Source organism: Xyrauchen texanus, chromosome 27, assembly GCF_025860055.1.
Source record: "Xyrauchen texanus isolate HMW12.3.18 chromosome 27, RBS_HiC_50CHRs, whole genome shotgun sequence".
Taxonomy (NCBI): domain Eukaryota; kingdom Metazoa; phylum Chordata; class Actinopteri; order Cypriniformes; family Catostomidae; genus Xyrauchen; species Xyrauchen texanus.
Window position 1 is genome coordinate 39,699,806 of NC_068302.1, and position 13,738 is coordinate 39,713,543.

General features: G+C 40.0%; 1 protein-coding gene across 2 annotated transcripts in view; it reads right to left on the reverse strand.

Moving 5' to 3' along the window:
* Window positions 1–13,738, reverse strand: part of LOC127621346 (eIF-2-alpha kinase activator GCN1-like) — a 51,472-nt gene that overhangs the window by 33,592 nt on the left and 4,142 nt on the right. For both annotated transcript variants that reach the window (XM_052094911.1, XM_052094910.1), the window contains exons 5-22: window positions 13,598–13,706; window positions 13,380–13,478; window positions 13,173–13,307; window positions 13,011–13,079; window positions 12,802–12,910; window positions 10,831–10,905; window positions 9,941–10,069; window positions 8,549–8,599; window positions 8,360–8,458; window positions 7,648–7,821; window positions 7,404–7,556; window positions 5,472–5,564; window positions 5,318–5,393; window positions 4,948–5,107; window positions 4,665–4,854; window positions 3,033–3,157; window positions 2,683–2,861; window positions 1,437–1,530 (exon numbers count right to left, since the gene is read on the reverse strand). In XM_052094911.1, the coding sequence (XP_051950871.1) occupies window positions 1,437–1,530; window positions 2,683–2,861; window positions 3,033–3,157; window positions 4,665–4,854; window positions 4,948–5,107; window positions 5,318–5,393; window positions 5,472–5,564; window positions 7,404–7,556; window positions 7,648–7,821; window positions 8,360–8,458; window positions 8,549–8,599; window positions 9,941–10,069; window positions 10,831–10,905; window positions 12,802–12,910; window positions 13,011–13,079; window positions 13,173–13,307; window positions 13,380–13,478; window positions 13,598–13,706 (2,119 nt within the window). The remainder of the gene's footprint in view (window positions 1–1,436; window positions 1,531–2,682; window positions 2,862–3,032; window positions 3,158–4,664; window positions 4,855–4,947; window positions 5,108–5,317; window positions 5,394–5,471; window positions 5,565–7,403; window positions 7,557–7,647; window positions 7,822–8,359; window positions 8,459–8,548; window positions 8,600–9,940; window positions 10,070–10,830; window positions 10,906–12,801; window positions 12,911–13,010; window positions 13,080–13,172; window positions 13,308–13,379; window positions 13,479–13,597; window positions 13,707–13,738) is intronic.

Genomic DNA, 13,738 nt, shown 5'->3' on the forward strand with positions numbered 1-13,738 from the left:
AGTGTCTGTGTTACACATATTACATGCAACTTTATTAACTATTATAGCAATAACAATAACAGTAAGTACATGGAAACTCACAGATGAAGAATATTACACTTCAATGACCCACTTTATATTAGGCGTCTTTAATTACGGTGTCCTTAAGCATTAGATACAATGTACTTATTATGTAAAGACGTGTTGTTGCATTGTTGTGACACTTAAAGTACCTGCATTTAATTACATCTTTAGTTACACTTTTAACCTTATACTCTAATGGTGCGTTCAGACCAGAGAGCGTCAAATCGTCCGGAAGTCATTCATTATCTATGGCAGCCAGCGTCTATCGGCGGCGAGAAGAGGCGCGTCTGTGGGCGTCACGTCTTGGGTGTCAGAGGAAAGTTCAAGTGCGGGCAACATTATGGTAATGAGATTTGGTAATGTGGTTCGGCGGCAACCTATTGGAGTATAGAAGTGCTCCGCTCTAGCAAAGTCTAGAGAAAATTTGGTTTACCAAACACCAAACAATAGTTCTGAAGATAAAATGGAGGAGAAACTGATTATTGCCGTGGCGAGTTTTCCCATAATATATGATCAGTCCCCGGTTGCCTTACAGGGATATAATGTTATAAAAAAAAATGTTGCATGGACAAAGGTGTCTGAAATTGGTGGTGTCAGGTGAGTTGATGAAGTGGATAGTATGGTTTATATAATATTATATAATAATATATTAAAAGATTTCATGAGGATATACGCTACTTGTGTCTCAAAAAGACACCGGTCGACATGTCAAGATGTTTTGCGGCCCCTTTAAATATAGTTCACAAAGCCAAGCATTCTGAACGAACATTGCCGCCTATTTCAACTACGTCAGAGCGTCCACGAATCTTCGATAGCGTTGTTGGCGGGGCAGCCGGAGCGAATTTGGACACTCTCGCCGCATCTGGTCAGAACGCACAGTAACCCTACCCCAATCCATACCCTAACCCTAAACCTACCATACAGTACCTCAACATTAGTAGCAGCAAATGTGAGAGAATTTCACAGAACAGCATGTAGTTACACAATAAACTAATTGTATTGTATGTATTTTAATGTTAGTATATATTAAAGACACCTAATGTAAAGTAGGACCCACTTCTGCTGTTGTTGCAGTGTGTATATGCTCAAATTGACCTTCCATTTCCAGCATGATGAATGAACCAGATGCAAAATCAATAATGAACTTTTAAACATTTCTTAACTCATGTGAATGCACAAAATTTGTTTCAAAATGCAAAATAACTGAACATGATCACTGGATGCCACTCACTGAATTAAACATGCAACTTAATGGGCTAATAGCAAAATATGCTACTGTTTGAAACTTTAATGAATACTGTTTCACATGCTATTACAAAAACAATAGGCAGTATACAATCTTATTTTATATGAGAAATACATATATTTCTCACCTCTTGCAGCTCCAGTTCAATGATCTGCTCTTTGAAGGAATATGCTTTGTTCTCTCGTTTCATGTTGCCTTTCTTTGTGCTCTCCTGCTGTGCGCTGAGAAAACCAGACCGACAACGTTTACAAGAAACTACAAGACAAATTGGGGTCTCTCTTCCCTCCATCAAAGACATTTACAAAAAACACTGGATCCGCAAAGCAACCAGCATTGTGGACGACCCCACACACCCCTCACACAAACTCTTTACCCTCCTGCCATCTGGCAAGAGGTACCGAAGCATTCGGGCCCTCACGGCCAGACTGTGTAACAGCTTCTTCCCCCAAGCCATCAGACTCCTCAATACTCAGAGACTGGTTTGACACACACACACATGTGTCCTGAGTTGCACTTTAATTACTGTCACTTTATAACTGTCTGCTACCTCAATAACTGCTATGTGCATAGAACACTATCTCATAGTATGTTATGTTTACGTTTTTAGAAACGGTCATCTTTTTGCACTACTGTGTACTGGTCGGCGCTGCACTGTGTCTATTGTCCTGTTCATTGTCAGTAATTTGTCATACTGTCCCGTACTTTGCACATGTTTGCACGTGCACTTTATATAGGTATATATATATATATATATATATAGGTATTTTATATAGGTATTTTATTTCGTTGTGTTGTCTCATGTGGTCCTGTGTTGGTCCTTTGTTGTTTTTATGTAGCACCATGGTCCTGGAGGAACGTTGTCTCGTTTTGCTGTGTACTGTACTAACTGTACATGGTTGAAACGACAATAAAAACCACTTGACTTGAAATCATTCAAGTTGCGTTGCATCTGTGAGGTTCTCATTGCAGGATTCCCACCCTTTTTGACTAATGAAACTCCATGACTTTTCCAGACATTTTGATTCAGACCAGTTCGCTAATGAACCATTCAGAACCATTTTGACATATTCATCGACTCAGATGACCGAATCGCTCACAAATCAAACATTACAATGGTTTGCGAGCAAGTTTTCCTCTACATGTGTCAATCTGATGGAATATTTATTAGTGTAGAGGAAAACAAAACAATTGTATTTTTACTCTAAATATTTTCATGGACTGGAAAGCACATTTCCGGGTTTTTCCATCACAGAATGCAATATAAAATTCAGTCTAGACATATTAAGTAATTTGTTGTTGTTTAATGTTTCACCAGTTGTAACGTCACATTTTATCACGTTATTATCAAGTGATTTTAGCGGCTAAAACCTTACCTCATAATGATGCTCTTGTCGTAAAGTTCACCCTCAGGTGTCTGCATGATGGCATATTCCTGACGCGTCACCTGACTCAGCGCAGGATTGGACAGAAGCTTGGTCACATGATCCATGACACGAGGGAGTAGTTTATTGGGGGACAGAACCGACAGCGAACCAACAGCGTTCTGAACAGCCTACGGAGAGAGACCATGTCAACTCAACAACTCTCTTAAAAAATGATCCAACCTAAAACAATGTTTTGAAAATCAATTGCAGTGTCAACATGACAAATATCAATATCATTCTGTATCACCCTGACAAAGCAAAATTGTGTGTGAGAGACTGTTAAACGTAGCCAGTCAGACCTGATTGTCAGTGTTGGCTTCTAGAAGGCGTGGTAAGATGGTCTCCAGGTGTTTGTCGATGAATTCAGATGCATCTATCTTCATAATGGACAGAAGTGACGGCCACAACTCAGACCTGACAGACACTGAGGGAGATTGAGCCAGCGATTACCAGAGAATTCAGATGCAAGAAAATTTCACAGAAACAAATAAATGAGACTCATGGATAAATTAAATTCTAAATGAGGTTCAAGAACAATCACCAGACAGCAGATAAAAATGCATACACATGTTAACTCATTTACAACAACCCAATAAAGAAAATATTCCTGAAAAGACAGTTGGCATATGCCTTTATTAATAAGAACTCTGGGTCAAGTTAACATCATAGTAAGTTATTCCCACTGTAAATGAATAATCATTTATATCTGGGCACACCCAAACAAAAGTAATCATGAGTAGAGGTTGACCGATATATCGGTTTCACCGGTTATCGGCTATGGCCTGGCATATTGTTGGCATAGGCATGTATTAATTAGAATTCTGGGTCAAGTAAACAACATAAAAGGTATACCCACTGTAAATTGATCATCATTTATATCTGGGCATAACCAAACAAAAGTAATCCACGAGTAGAGATTGACCGAAATATCGTTTTTTCCGGTTATTGCCTGGCATATAGTTGGCATATGCCTGTATTAATAAGAACTCTGGGTCAAGTAAACAACATAAAAGGTATACCCACTGTAAATAAATAATCATTTATATCTGGGCACATCCAAACAAAAGTATTCACGAGTAGAGATTGACCGATATATCGGTTTCACCAGTTATCGGCTATGGCCTGGCATATTGTTGGCATATGCCTGAATTAATTAGAATTCTGGGTCAAGTAAACAACATAAAAGGTATACCCACAGTAAATTAATCATCATTTAAATCTGGGCACATCCAAACAAAAGTAATCATGATTAGAGTTTGAGAGATATCGGTTTTACCGGTTATTGCCTGGCATCTCGCTGGTATCTCGCTGGCATATGCCTATATTAATTAAAATTCTAGGTCAAGTAAAAAAGATAAAAGGTATACCCTCTGTAAATGAATAATTTATATCGGGGCACATCCAAACAATAGTTATCAAAAGTAGAGATTGACCGATATATCGGTTTTGATTTTAAGAGTGTATGTTTTGCTTCCCTTCTGTGTTTGTGTGAAAGGGAAGCTCAGACATTTCAAAATAAGAGTCTCTGGGGTATTTTGGGATGTTTATAATTAAAAGTCCCGCATTATGCACATAATCTTCATTTTTTCTGGTTATTATTGGGATTTAGGTTGCACAATATACTGCATCTGGGATTTTACTCATTTTGGTCTCTTTCAGCCTCTATGTCTGCACCTGACACAGTAAGGAAAGACTACGATTTGTATTTTAACATTCAATACACCATTTTTTAAAAACTATCAAGCGATTAATCGGTTATTGGCCTTATCCACCACCAAAGTTATCAGTACAGCAAAATCCACTATCGGTCGACCTCTAATCATGAATGCAATGAGACACATGATGCAAGGAGGAAACAAATATTCAAAGAAAGTACGATGAGTAAATATACAGAATTTAAAAGAACTTTAAGAGCCTCGCGGCCAACAGACCGATAGAGGGATGATGGGTAACGATAATAATATCCAGAGCGAGTTTCTCTGCCTCCGTAGGGTCGTTCCAATTGGCTGCGACCGAGCAGATTACACCCAGCGCCTCTAGCAGAATCCGGGGAGGTACATACGAGCGTCCGATCTCAGTAAGCTCACCAGTTTCTGTCTGAAGAGCATCTGATGGCACAATCTGATTTTAACAAAAAGAGATCGAAACAGAAAAATGAGCAAAGAGCGAAAATGAAAACGTGTTTGTATAAAGCAATAGTTCGCTTGTGTCCACCTTGTGCTTGTTGATGACCACTCTCAGCTCTTCCAGAAGGCCGTGAGCCAGACTGGAGCCGCCCAGTGAGGACAGGAGTTTCTTCAAAATCTGCTGCGCACGCTTGCGTACACGCCACTGACGAGACAACAGTGCCATCACCATCACCTGATGAAACATCCTTAAAGAGACCAGACCAGAGTTTGAGCCACATAATAACACTGAGATTCCTCTCTTGCGAAAGCACATTTAAGTAAATATAAAGCACTATTATGAATGGTTTGAAAAATTACATTTTACCCACAAAGCTAGAAGGGGCATTGATTTGGCTAATTCAATTTAAAATAAATAAATAGTTAAATATTTTCGGCGTGAAACTCTAGAAACTTACTGAGACTTGCTGTTGTTGAGCCTTTGTGGCTGATCGAGGAACAGTCTTTCACACAGCAGCAGGGCAGTACAGAGAGCTGTGAGCACAGAGATATTAGAGAACGACACGTCCGAGAACTGAGACAGATATGATCTATAAATCGAACGTTTCTTACCTTCTTCATTGGCCTGAGATAAAAACTTCTCTGTGGTGAATAGTTGCTTCTTGTCATCTAGGACCAGGTTCCAAAAGGATGCCAGTTTTGCTTCTAAAGACACAAAATAACTTGAAGTTAGATTTTGACCAATTAATTTCCGTGACTTTTCCATTTATTTGCATTTAGGGTCAATCCACATCAACTCAACCATAGGTCTCTAGCTCAAAATGTCCATCCCTTTTTTTTTCATAATTTGAAGGTAACACATAAATGATGATGAATGCCAAAATATTAAATATACATTTACATTTATGCATTTGGCAGATGCTTTTATCCAAAGCGACTTACAGTAGCACTTATTACCGGGACAATCCTCCCGGAGCAACCTGGAGTTAAGTGCCTTGCTCAAGGACACAATGGTGGTGGCTGTGGGGATCGAACCAGCAACCTTCTGATTACCAGTTATGTGCTTTAGTCCACTATGCCACCACCACTATGCCAATTGTCATCAAAAATGACAATTTTCACCTATGATTTTGGAGCAAACCTAAATTCTGCAAATAAAGAAACGTCCCTTTTTTAGGACACTGAATTTTAAAGTTCATTTTTTAAAGGGTTTAAACAATGTTTTCCATGCTTGTTCAATGAACCATAAACAATTAATGAACATGCACTTGTGGAACGGTCATTAAGACACTAACAGCTTATAGACGGCAATTAAGGTCACAGTTATAAAAACTTGGGACACTAAAGAGACCTTTCTACTGACTATTCAAAACACCAACATTTGAGATGCCCAGGGTCCCTGCTCATCTGTGTGAACATGCCTTTGGCAAGCTGTATGTAGGTATGAGGAATGCACATGTGGCCAGGGCAATAAATTGCAATGTCCGTACTGTGAGATGCTTTAGACAACGCTACAGGGAGACAGGAAGGACAGCTGATCATCCTTGCCGTGGCAGACCAGTTACACAATCCCTCCATCAGTGCTCAGACTGACCGCAATAGGCTGAGAGTGGCTGGACTGAGGGCTTGCAGGCGTGTTGTAAGGCAGGTCCTTACCAGACATCACCGGCCATACCGGTCACCTATGGGCACAAACCCACCTTCGCTGGACCAGACAGGACTGGCAAAAATTGCTCTTCACTGACGAGTCGCGGTTTTGTCTCACCAGGGGTGATGGTCGGTAAAGAAGGAATGAGTGTTACACCGAGGCCTGTACACTGGTGCAGGATCGATTTGGAGGTGGAGGGTCCATCATGGTCTGGGACGGGGTCACAGCATCACTGGACTGAGCTTGTTGTCATTGCAGGCAATCTCAATGCTGTGCGTTACAGGGAGGACCCCCTCCTCCCTCATGTGGCACCCTTCCTGCAGACTCATTCTGACATGACCCTCCAGCATGACGATGCCACAAGGCATACTGCTCGTTCTGTGTGTGATTTCCTGCAAGACATGCATCTCCTCCTCATGGACTGCACCAGATTTGCCAGTTCTTGCTGTGAGATGTTACCCCACTCTTCCACCAAGGCACTTGCAAGTTCCCGTACATTTCTGGGGGGAATGGTACATCCCTAGTGCTCACCCTCCTATCCAACATGTCCCAGACCTGCTCAATGGGATTGAGATCCGGGCTCTTTATGGCCATGGCAGAATACTGGAATTCACTGCCGTACTTAATACAGCTGGTGACCACACCAGATACTGACTGTTATGTTTGATATTTTCATTTTAACGGCCATATATGTTTAAATCCCAAAAATATGTGGCTCTCAATGAGGCTCCATCTGTAAATAGCTACATTTTCAATGGTCAGAAACCAAATGTGGGTCACATAGTGTAAAGCTAGTTTTTCTTGTCCACATCTTGCTGACTAAATAAAGGTACACTTCTTGGTTCGACGCTATTTGTACTTCAGACGTTTGTTTTGTTGGACAAAAAAACCCTCACCTGACACCGAGTCGAGTCCAGACAGTCGACAGAGCAGCACAGCAGCGGCCACGCCCTCAGACAGCAGAGCATGCTGGGTATTCTGGGCAGCCGCTTTCTCCACCGTTTGAATGAGGAGAGGGAGAAACTCTACCGCCTGACTGAGAGAGTCACCTGAAGAGGACAGAAAGAAACGAATGCAACTATTCTTCACGAAACTTTAGGAGCACAAATCCATTTGAACATTCCCAGTGGTTTGACTGACCTTTGAATGCCCCGAGCATGGCCTGCAAGTACGCGTGTCGTACAGGTGAAGTGGACGTCTTCAGGGTGAAGGCTTTTTTAAACCATTCCCTCATTTCTAAAGGCACCTCCACAGTCAAACGGTTCGTCCACTGAGATAACACAGACACCGCGTGTACCAGCGTGCCTTCATGGACTAGACAATGAGGAAAACTTGTATTATATGAATGACAAACCCATAAAATTGCTTAGTGATATTATTTTCATGACAATATGGGACATTTTACACACACACACACACACACACACACACACACACACACACACACACACACACACACACACACACACACACACACACACACAGTGCCTTGCAAAAGTATTCAGACCCCTGACCAATTCTCTTATATTACCAAATTACAAATGGTACACTGAAATTTCATTCTGATTTATATATTTTTTTTAAAACACTGAAACTCAAAATCAATTATTCTAAGGTGACATTGCTTTTTTGCTTGCATATGTATTCAACCCCCACATATTAATATTTTATCCATTTATATATCCTATTGACACACTAAAACTGAAGATATAAATAACCATCTTAAGACAAATGCTTTAAGAGTTTTGCACAGTACTGGATTTCGAAAAGATTAGAATAGAAGAACAGGGAGCCCTGCAACAGATGTCGAATTTTTTTTAAAGAAAGCTTTTAGAAAGAAGTCATTACCCACCTTCCTGTTGCAGGTATGGAATGAACATGACAGCTACACTGGAGCTCAGAGACTGAGAAGACGAGCCAGACACAGCATGATGACTACAACTCCCAATTCCTGTGGATAAAACACAAACAAACACACTAAACACAACTGGAATGTGAACACATATAGACAGTGAGCAGAATAGACATACAAGATATTCACCTGAGAGAACGTTCATCTTCTGAGCAACAACTGTGAGTTTTCCTTCTGAGCCTTGGGGAAAATATATTCAAGAATAATTTATTTCAAGAAGGGAACAATATCTAGTTGGTGAGTTTGAGACTTCTGCACAACACACTATTATATGCAATGTATCATTGTTTTTCAACCTGAGAAACCAAGATTGTAAACAAATGCACCAATTAGCCAACAACATTATGAACAACAACTTTTCTTGCACCATAAAAGCTCCTTGTGGTTTCTCGGTTTGGTTGATTTGAGCAACCGTAAACGATGCAAAACATAGTGCTTCCTATGTAGAAAATCACTTCTATCGGGAAGACACGCAGGCTTGAGTGAAGTTTAAGATGCCATTTATTTGATAGATGTAAAACAGGAAGTAATGTCTCTCTCTTTGGCGTAGGCCCCCGTCCGGCAGTCCGAGGGAGTTGTACCTGGAACCGTCATGTCCTGCCGGAGATAGGAGGCAGGGGTGAGGAGCCTACCCCCGTGCAGGACAGGGCTCAACTGGTGGTGGTGGGGTGGTGGAGGTTGCTGTGTTAGCACACCGAAATAGCAATGTGATAGATTGTGAGCGGACTTATAAAGCAATGGCTTACATGCGATTGGCTAGGAATTACCCAGCTAATGATGTGATGATGAACAGCTGCTAGTCTTCCCGCTAGAACTACGCTGCGCTTCCACTTCCTGTCCTCCATCTGCATTTCGCGCCACAGCAACGCAGTATGAAGACATGTGCAAACAAGCTATACATAGTGATAAACCCCAATATCTACAGACACTAAAACAGTTTCATACATTAAACATGCCTTGGTTTAGAGATTACATTTCATTCTTCATTAATGAGTTCTAAGACATGAAGTGAATCACAAGCTCCGAGCTGAAATTTGACAAACTTGAATGCGTCATTCAGTGTCACGGGAGTCCACCCTTAGGATCATGGGTAGTGTGGTTCACTAGAAATTCCTCTATTAAACATACTTTTTTTTAATGAAGTTGAAATAACGTGGACTGACGACAGAAGCACATACCATCAATTAACAAACTCGGAGCTCACCGTAGGTCTGTCTTTATGAGTTATTGTTAAAAATTATTTTGCCTATGGAAAAAAACCAAGGGGATTTTTACTTCCGCTCTATTGAAACATCTGTCTTAACACTGTCAAATTTGCAAGACGAGACAACGAAGAATCACAATGCAAATATATTGATGCAGTCTTTAGGAAACTTAAAGCCAAATAAAAAGCCCATTAAAATCCTCACTATATTTAAAATGTTATATTGAAATCAAGCAGAATACTCAATCCTGCACAGCTCTACTTCCAAGTAGACTGAAAGAGTTGCATTTAAATGTGTTTTGTGTGTCTGTGTGTACCTCCGAGGATGCCGAAGAGATGTTTGACGAGGTCTTGGACAGCGCTGGGGTCACTGCACTGTTGTGCCAAATTCTGAAGAGCCTGGACGGCCTGATCCATTAGCTCGGGGTTATTCGCCTTCAGCTGACCTGAACACACACACACACACACACACACACACACACACACACACACACACACACATCTTTACACCTGCAATAACAACACATATCCCTCTCATAACTAGAGCTGTCAATCAATTAAAATCACATGACATGCCGAATTAATAATCAAATTAATCGCAATGAATCGCATAAATCAATATTTGTTGAGAAAGACCCCCAAATAAAGATAATTCAATATAAATAATATATAATTCAAATAATAATAAATATACTTAATTTATTCAGATTAAAATATCATGTATTATTGCGGCAGATGAGAAAAGCATTGATTAGACAATACAAAAGGTGATATTTTGGGATTTATTTCAATACCACTGAACAAGCCTACAGTCGACAGCAATTTTGAGTTTGTCAATCTGTCCTGTTCTGACAGGATGTGTTCCTGCGTTCAGTCTGTACTACATTTTTATTGTAGATTTATGTACATACACATAAGACTGTCTCAGTGGTTTTGAGCATCATAAATGTCAAGAACGTGTCCTGTGTAACCGGATCTCAGTCTGTGGCTGCGCTGCTTGTGAGGTTTGAGACGCGCTGACTACCCCCTGCTGACATGGCTCGCAAAAACAAGTTTTTTTTTTTACAGAAATAACATACGGATCTGGGGACATAATCACTTGCATCATTATTTTAAACGCATTATTCTTTGCAAAATTAATCGCACTAAATTAAGGAGTTAAATTGACAGCCCCACTAATAAAACATCACTAATACTGATGACTTACTGGCGATGCCCTTCCCAATATCCAGAGCGTACTGACTCAGATCAAGAGTGACAGACGCCAACATGGATGAGATCGCTGGAGGAAAAACAGACAAAAAGAGAAGGAAAAGTGAGCAAAAGACGATAAAAAGGACAGTTAGATATGACAATAGAATATTGTGGATCGGGGAAGTAAATAGTCATAGCTAAGAGTGGGATGCTTTTTATAATTTTGATAATAAAGAATCCCAATATACGCATTTATAGAAAAGTGATTAAAAAAAATAATAAATTAATAGTACAAAGAGAGAAGGTCTAAAACAGCACAACTATCACACATTTAAAGACTTTAGATTTCCTTTGTGTATATTTAACATTATATTACAAGCACATTTACAGTATATACAGGGTGGCCCAAACAAAACATGGCCACTATGTTTGATTGCTCATAACTTAAAAATGCATAAAGACGATTATTGCTGTACTTCGAAGACTTTGTAAACAAAGAAATGATGTCACTGTGACGACATCGTGAGCAACAACTGGCTACAAATAAATAAATCATTTGGACCCCCCAAAAAAACAAAAACAGGGCCACATGGCAAAAGTAGTAGTTTCTCATGATGACATCACAGTGACATAATTTTGTTGTTTACAAAAAGTTGAAGTACGCCAAAAATCACGCAAACGCCCTCATGCATTTTTAAGAAATGAGCAATCAAAATTTTTTTCTACCACCATATATATATATATATATATACACATTGTTGGGTGTAATCCAAATACAAAGTAATTAGTTACTGTAATCTAATTACTTTTAAGTCAAAGGTAGTGTAACACATTACTTTTTAAATTCTTGTAATCAGATTATAGTTACTCAGTTTCAATTAACTTTATTAATTTTAAGTACATTATAGGGTAATGCTAATTTCTAAATTATTGTTGATGTAGAATACATGAATTATGGGCCCCGTAACGAGTCATTGTGAAGCAGAAATGTGAGGTGCTGAGTGTTATGACTTGTGTGTTACAATAAACAAGGAAGAAATCTAGGCTACGTCCACATTAATCCGGATACATTTGAAAACGGCGTTTTCACTTCAAAGCGCTCTCCGTCCACACTAACGTTTTCAAGCGTTTTCCAAAAGTTGCTCGTCCACACTTAAACATATGAAAATGCTTAAATTGTGTCACTGTGCATGCGGGAAATCCCCGCTGCTTATATACGGCCTGAAACGCAATTGTCCTTGTGTTTCGAACCGGACACCAATCCCGAGTAAACTTCCCTTCGCCTTTGAAGGATTGCAATGTGAAAGTTGTACAAAGTGACATTTATGTTTTTAACAACGCTATCAAAGTGAGTATCAGGCACAACAGCGCCACTATCATATGGGCCGCCATCTTGATTGTTTTGGTTGGATAGATCACATGACTAAAAATGCGTCATCGTTTTCCAAAGCATCCATTTTCACAGTCCGCACTACAACGCGAAAACGGCGTTTTCAAATGTATCACTTCGGAGTGCGTTTTCAAAAAGATCAGTTTTCGCGGACAAAACCGCCATCTCAGTGTGGACGGAAGGCCAAAACGAAGAGAAAAAGACGCGTTTTCAAACGAAAACGTATTAGTGTGGACAAGGCCCAAGACATTATTTTGAATTCATTGAGTGGAAAAGTGTTTCAGAAAGTAACTTGGTAATGTGATTACTTTTTTCAATGAGGTAATTAGTTAAATAATCTGATTACAATTTTAGAGAACAATTTAGTCATTTGTAGTGGATTACTATTTTTAGTAACTTACCCAACACTGTGTGTGTGTGTGTGTGTGTGTGTGTGTGTGTGTGTGTGTATAAATATATACTGAAAATTGCAATGAAACAACTTAATCAGAAATAGCTGAACATGATAACGAAGAATAGCCCTGACCCCATGCACAGTTAATTCATGTTTGAATAATAAGATGAGATAATTTGCCAAATCCAGCAGCGACTCACTCTGCATGGAGTTTTCAGGGCTGCGCAGCAAAGCTTTCTGTAACGTGGGCAGCAGTTGCTCCTTAAACTCCAAGTGAGACACATGACGAAGCAGAGATCCGCTCTTTACCTAAACACACACATTCACAAATAACAAACACATGTTTTTACCATTTCGACAGGCCAAATGCTTTTTATTCAACACAATATAAACCAGTGGAGATTCTCACCAGTATGTGCTGATGTGGTCTGGTTTTGCTCATGAGGACGGTCTTCATGTACAGATCCAAGAGAGATGCCTGAAACACAACACAATGAAAAGCTCAATATGAATTGAAGAAGTTTCATGTATATGACACAAATGGAACGTGTGCAGCTGATGAGTTGATCACCTTGTATTTGTCAATAGTGGTGATGTCTTTCTGTGCTGTGCAGAAGTCCACACACAAACCCAGCAGCGGTACTGACACACAGTTCTGATCTAAACTCAGCAGAGTGCTCATGTATTGATCCACCAGTCCCGGATTCTGGATTAAAACAAACTAGCTTTAGCTTTCATTTGCGATAATAAACATTGACACTGAATATATTAAAATTACCTCCTTCCACAGTTTATAAAAGCGTTTGCTGATTGACTTGAGAGCGTTCCCGGAGGCTCCGCCCACCGCCTCTGCCAGCAGTAAACTCTGAACTTCAACCTGGTTGGAGAAGATCAACAAAATCGTATTAAAAAAACATGCAATTTGCGTGTCTATTCTCCCTGCTTCATGGGTTTCCTCCAACCAAATCCAACAGTTCAGAGACTAAAAAGACTTGCCAGTTTTTTCCAGTTGGAACCCTCTCTCTTGTCTGGGGTGGGAAAGACGGCGCAAACTATCAGACAGGTCCAGGGCAGAGCGCAGCAGCACCCAGACGCCGTGCTCTTCCTGTAAACGTGTAAAACAAGATCTGATATTCT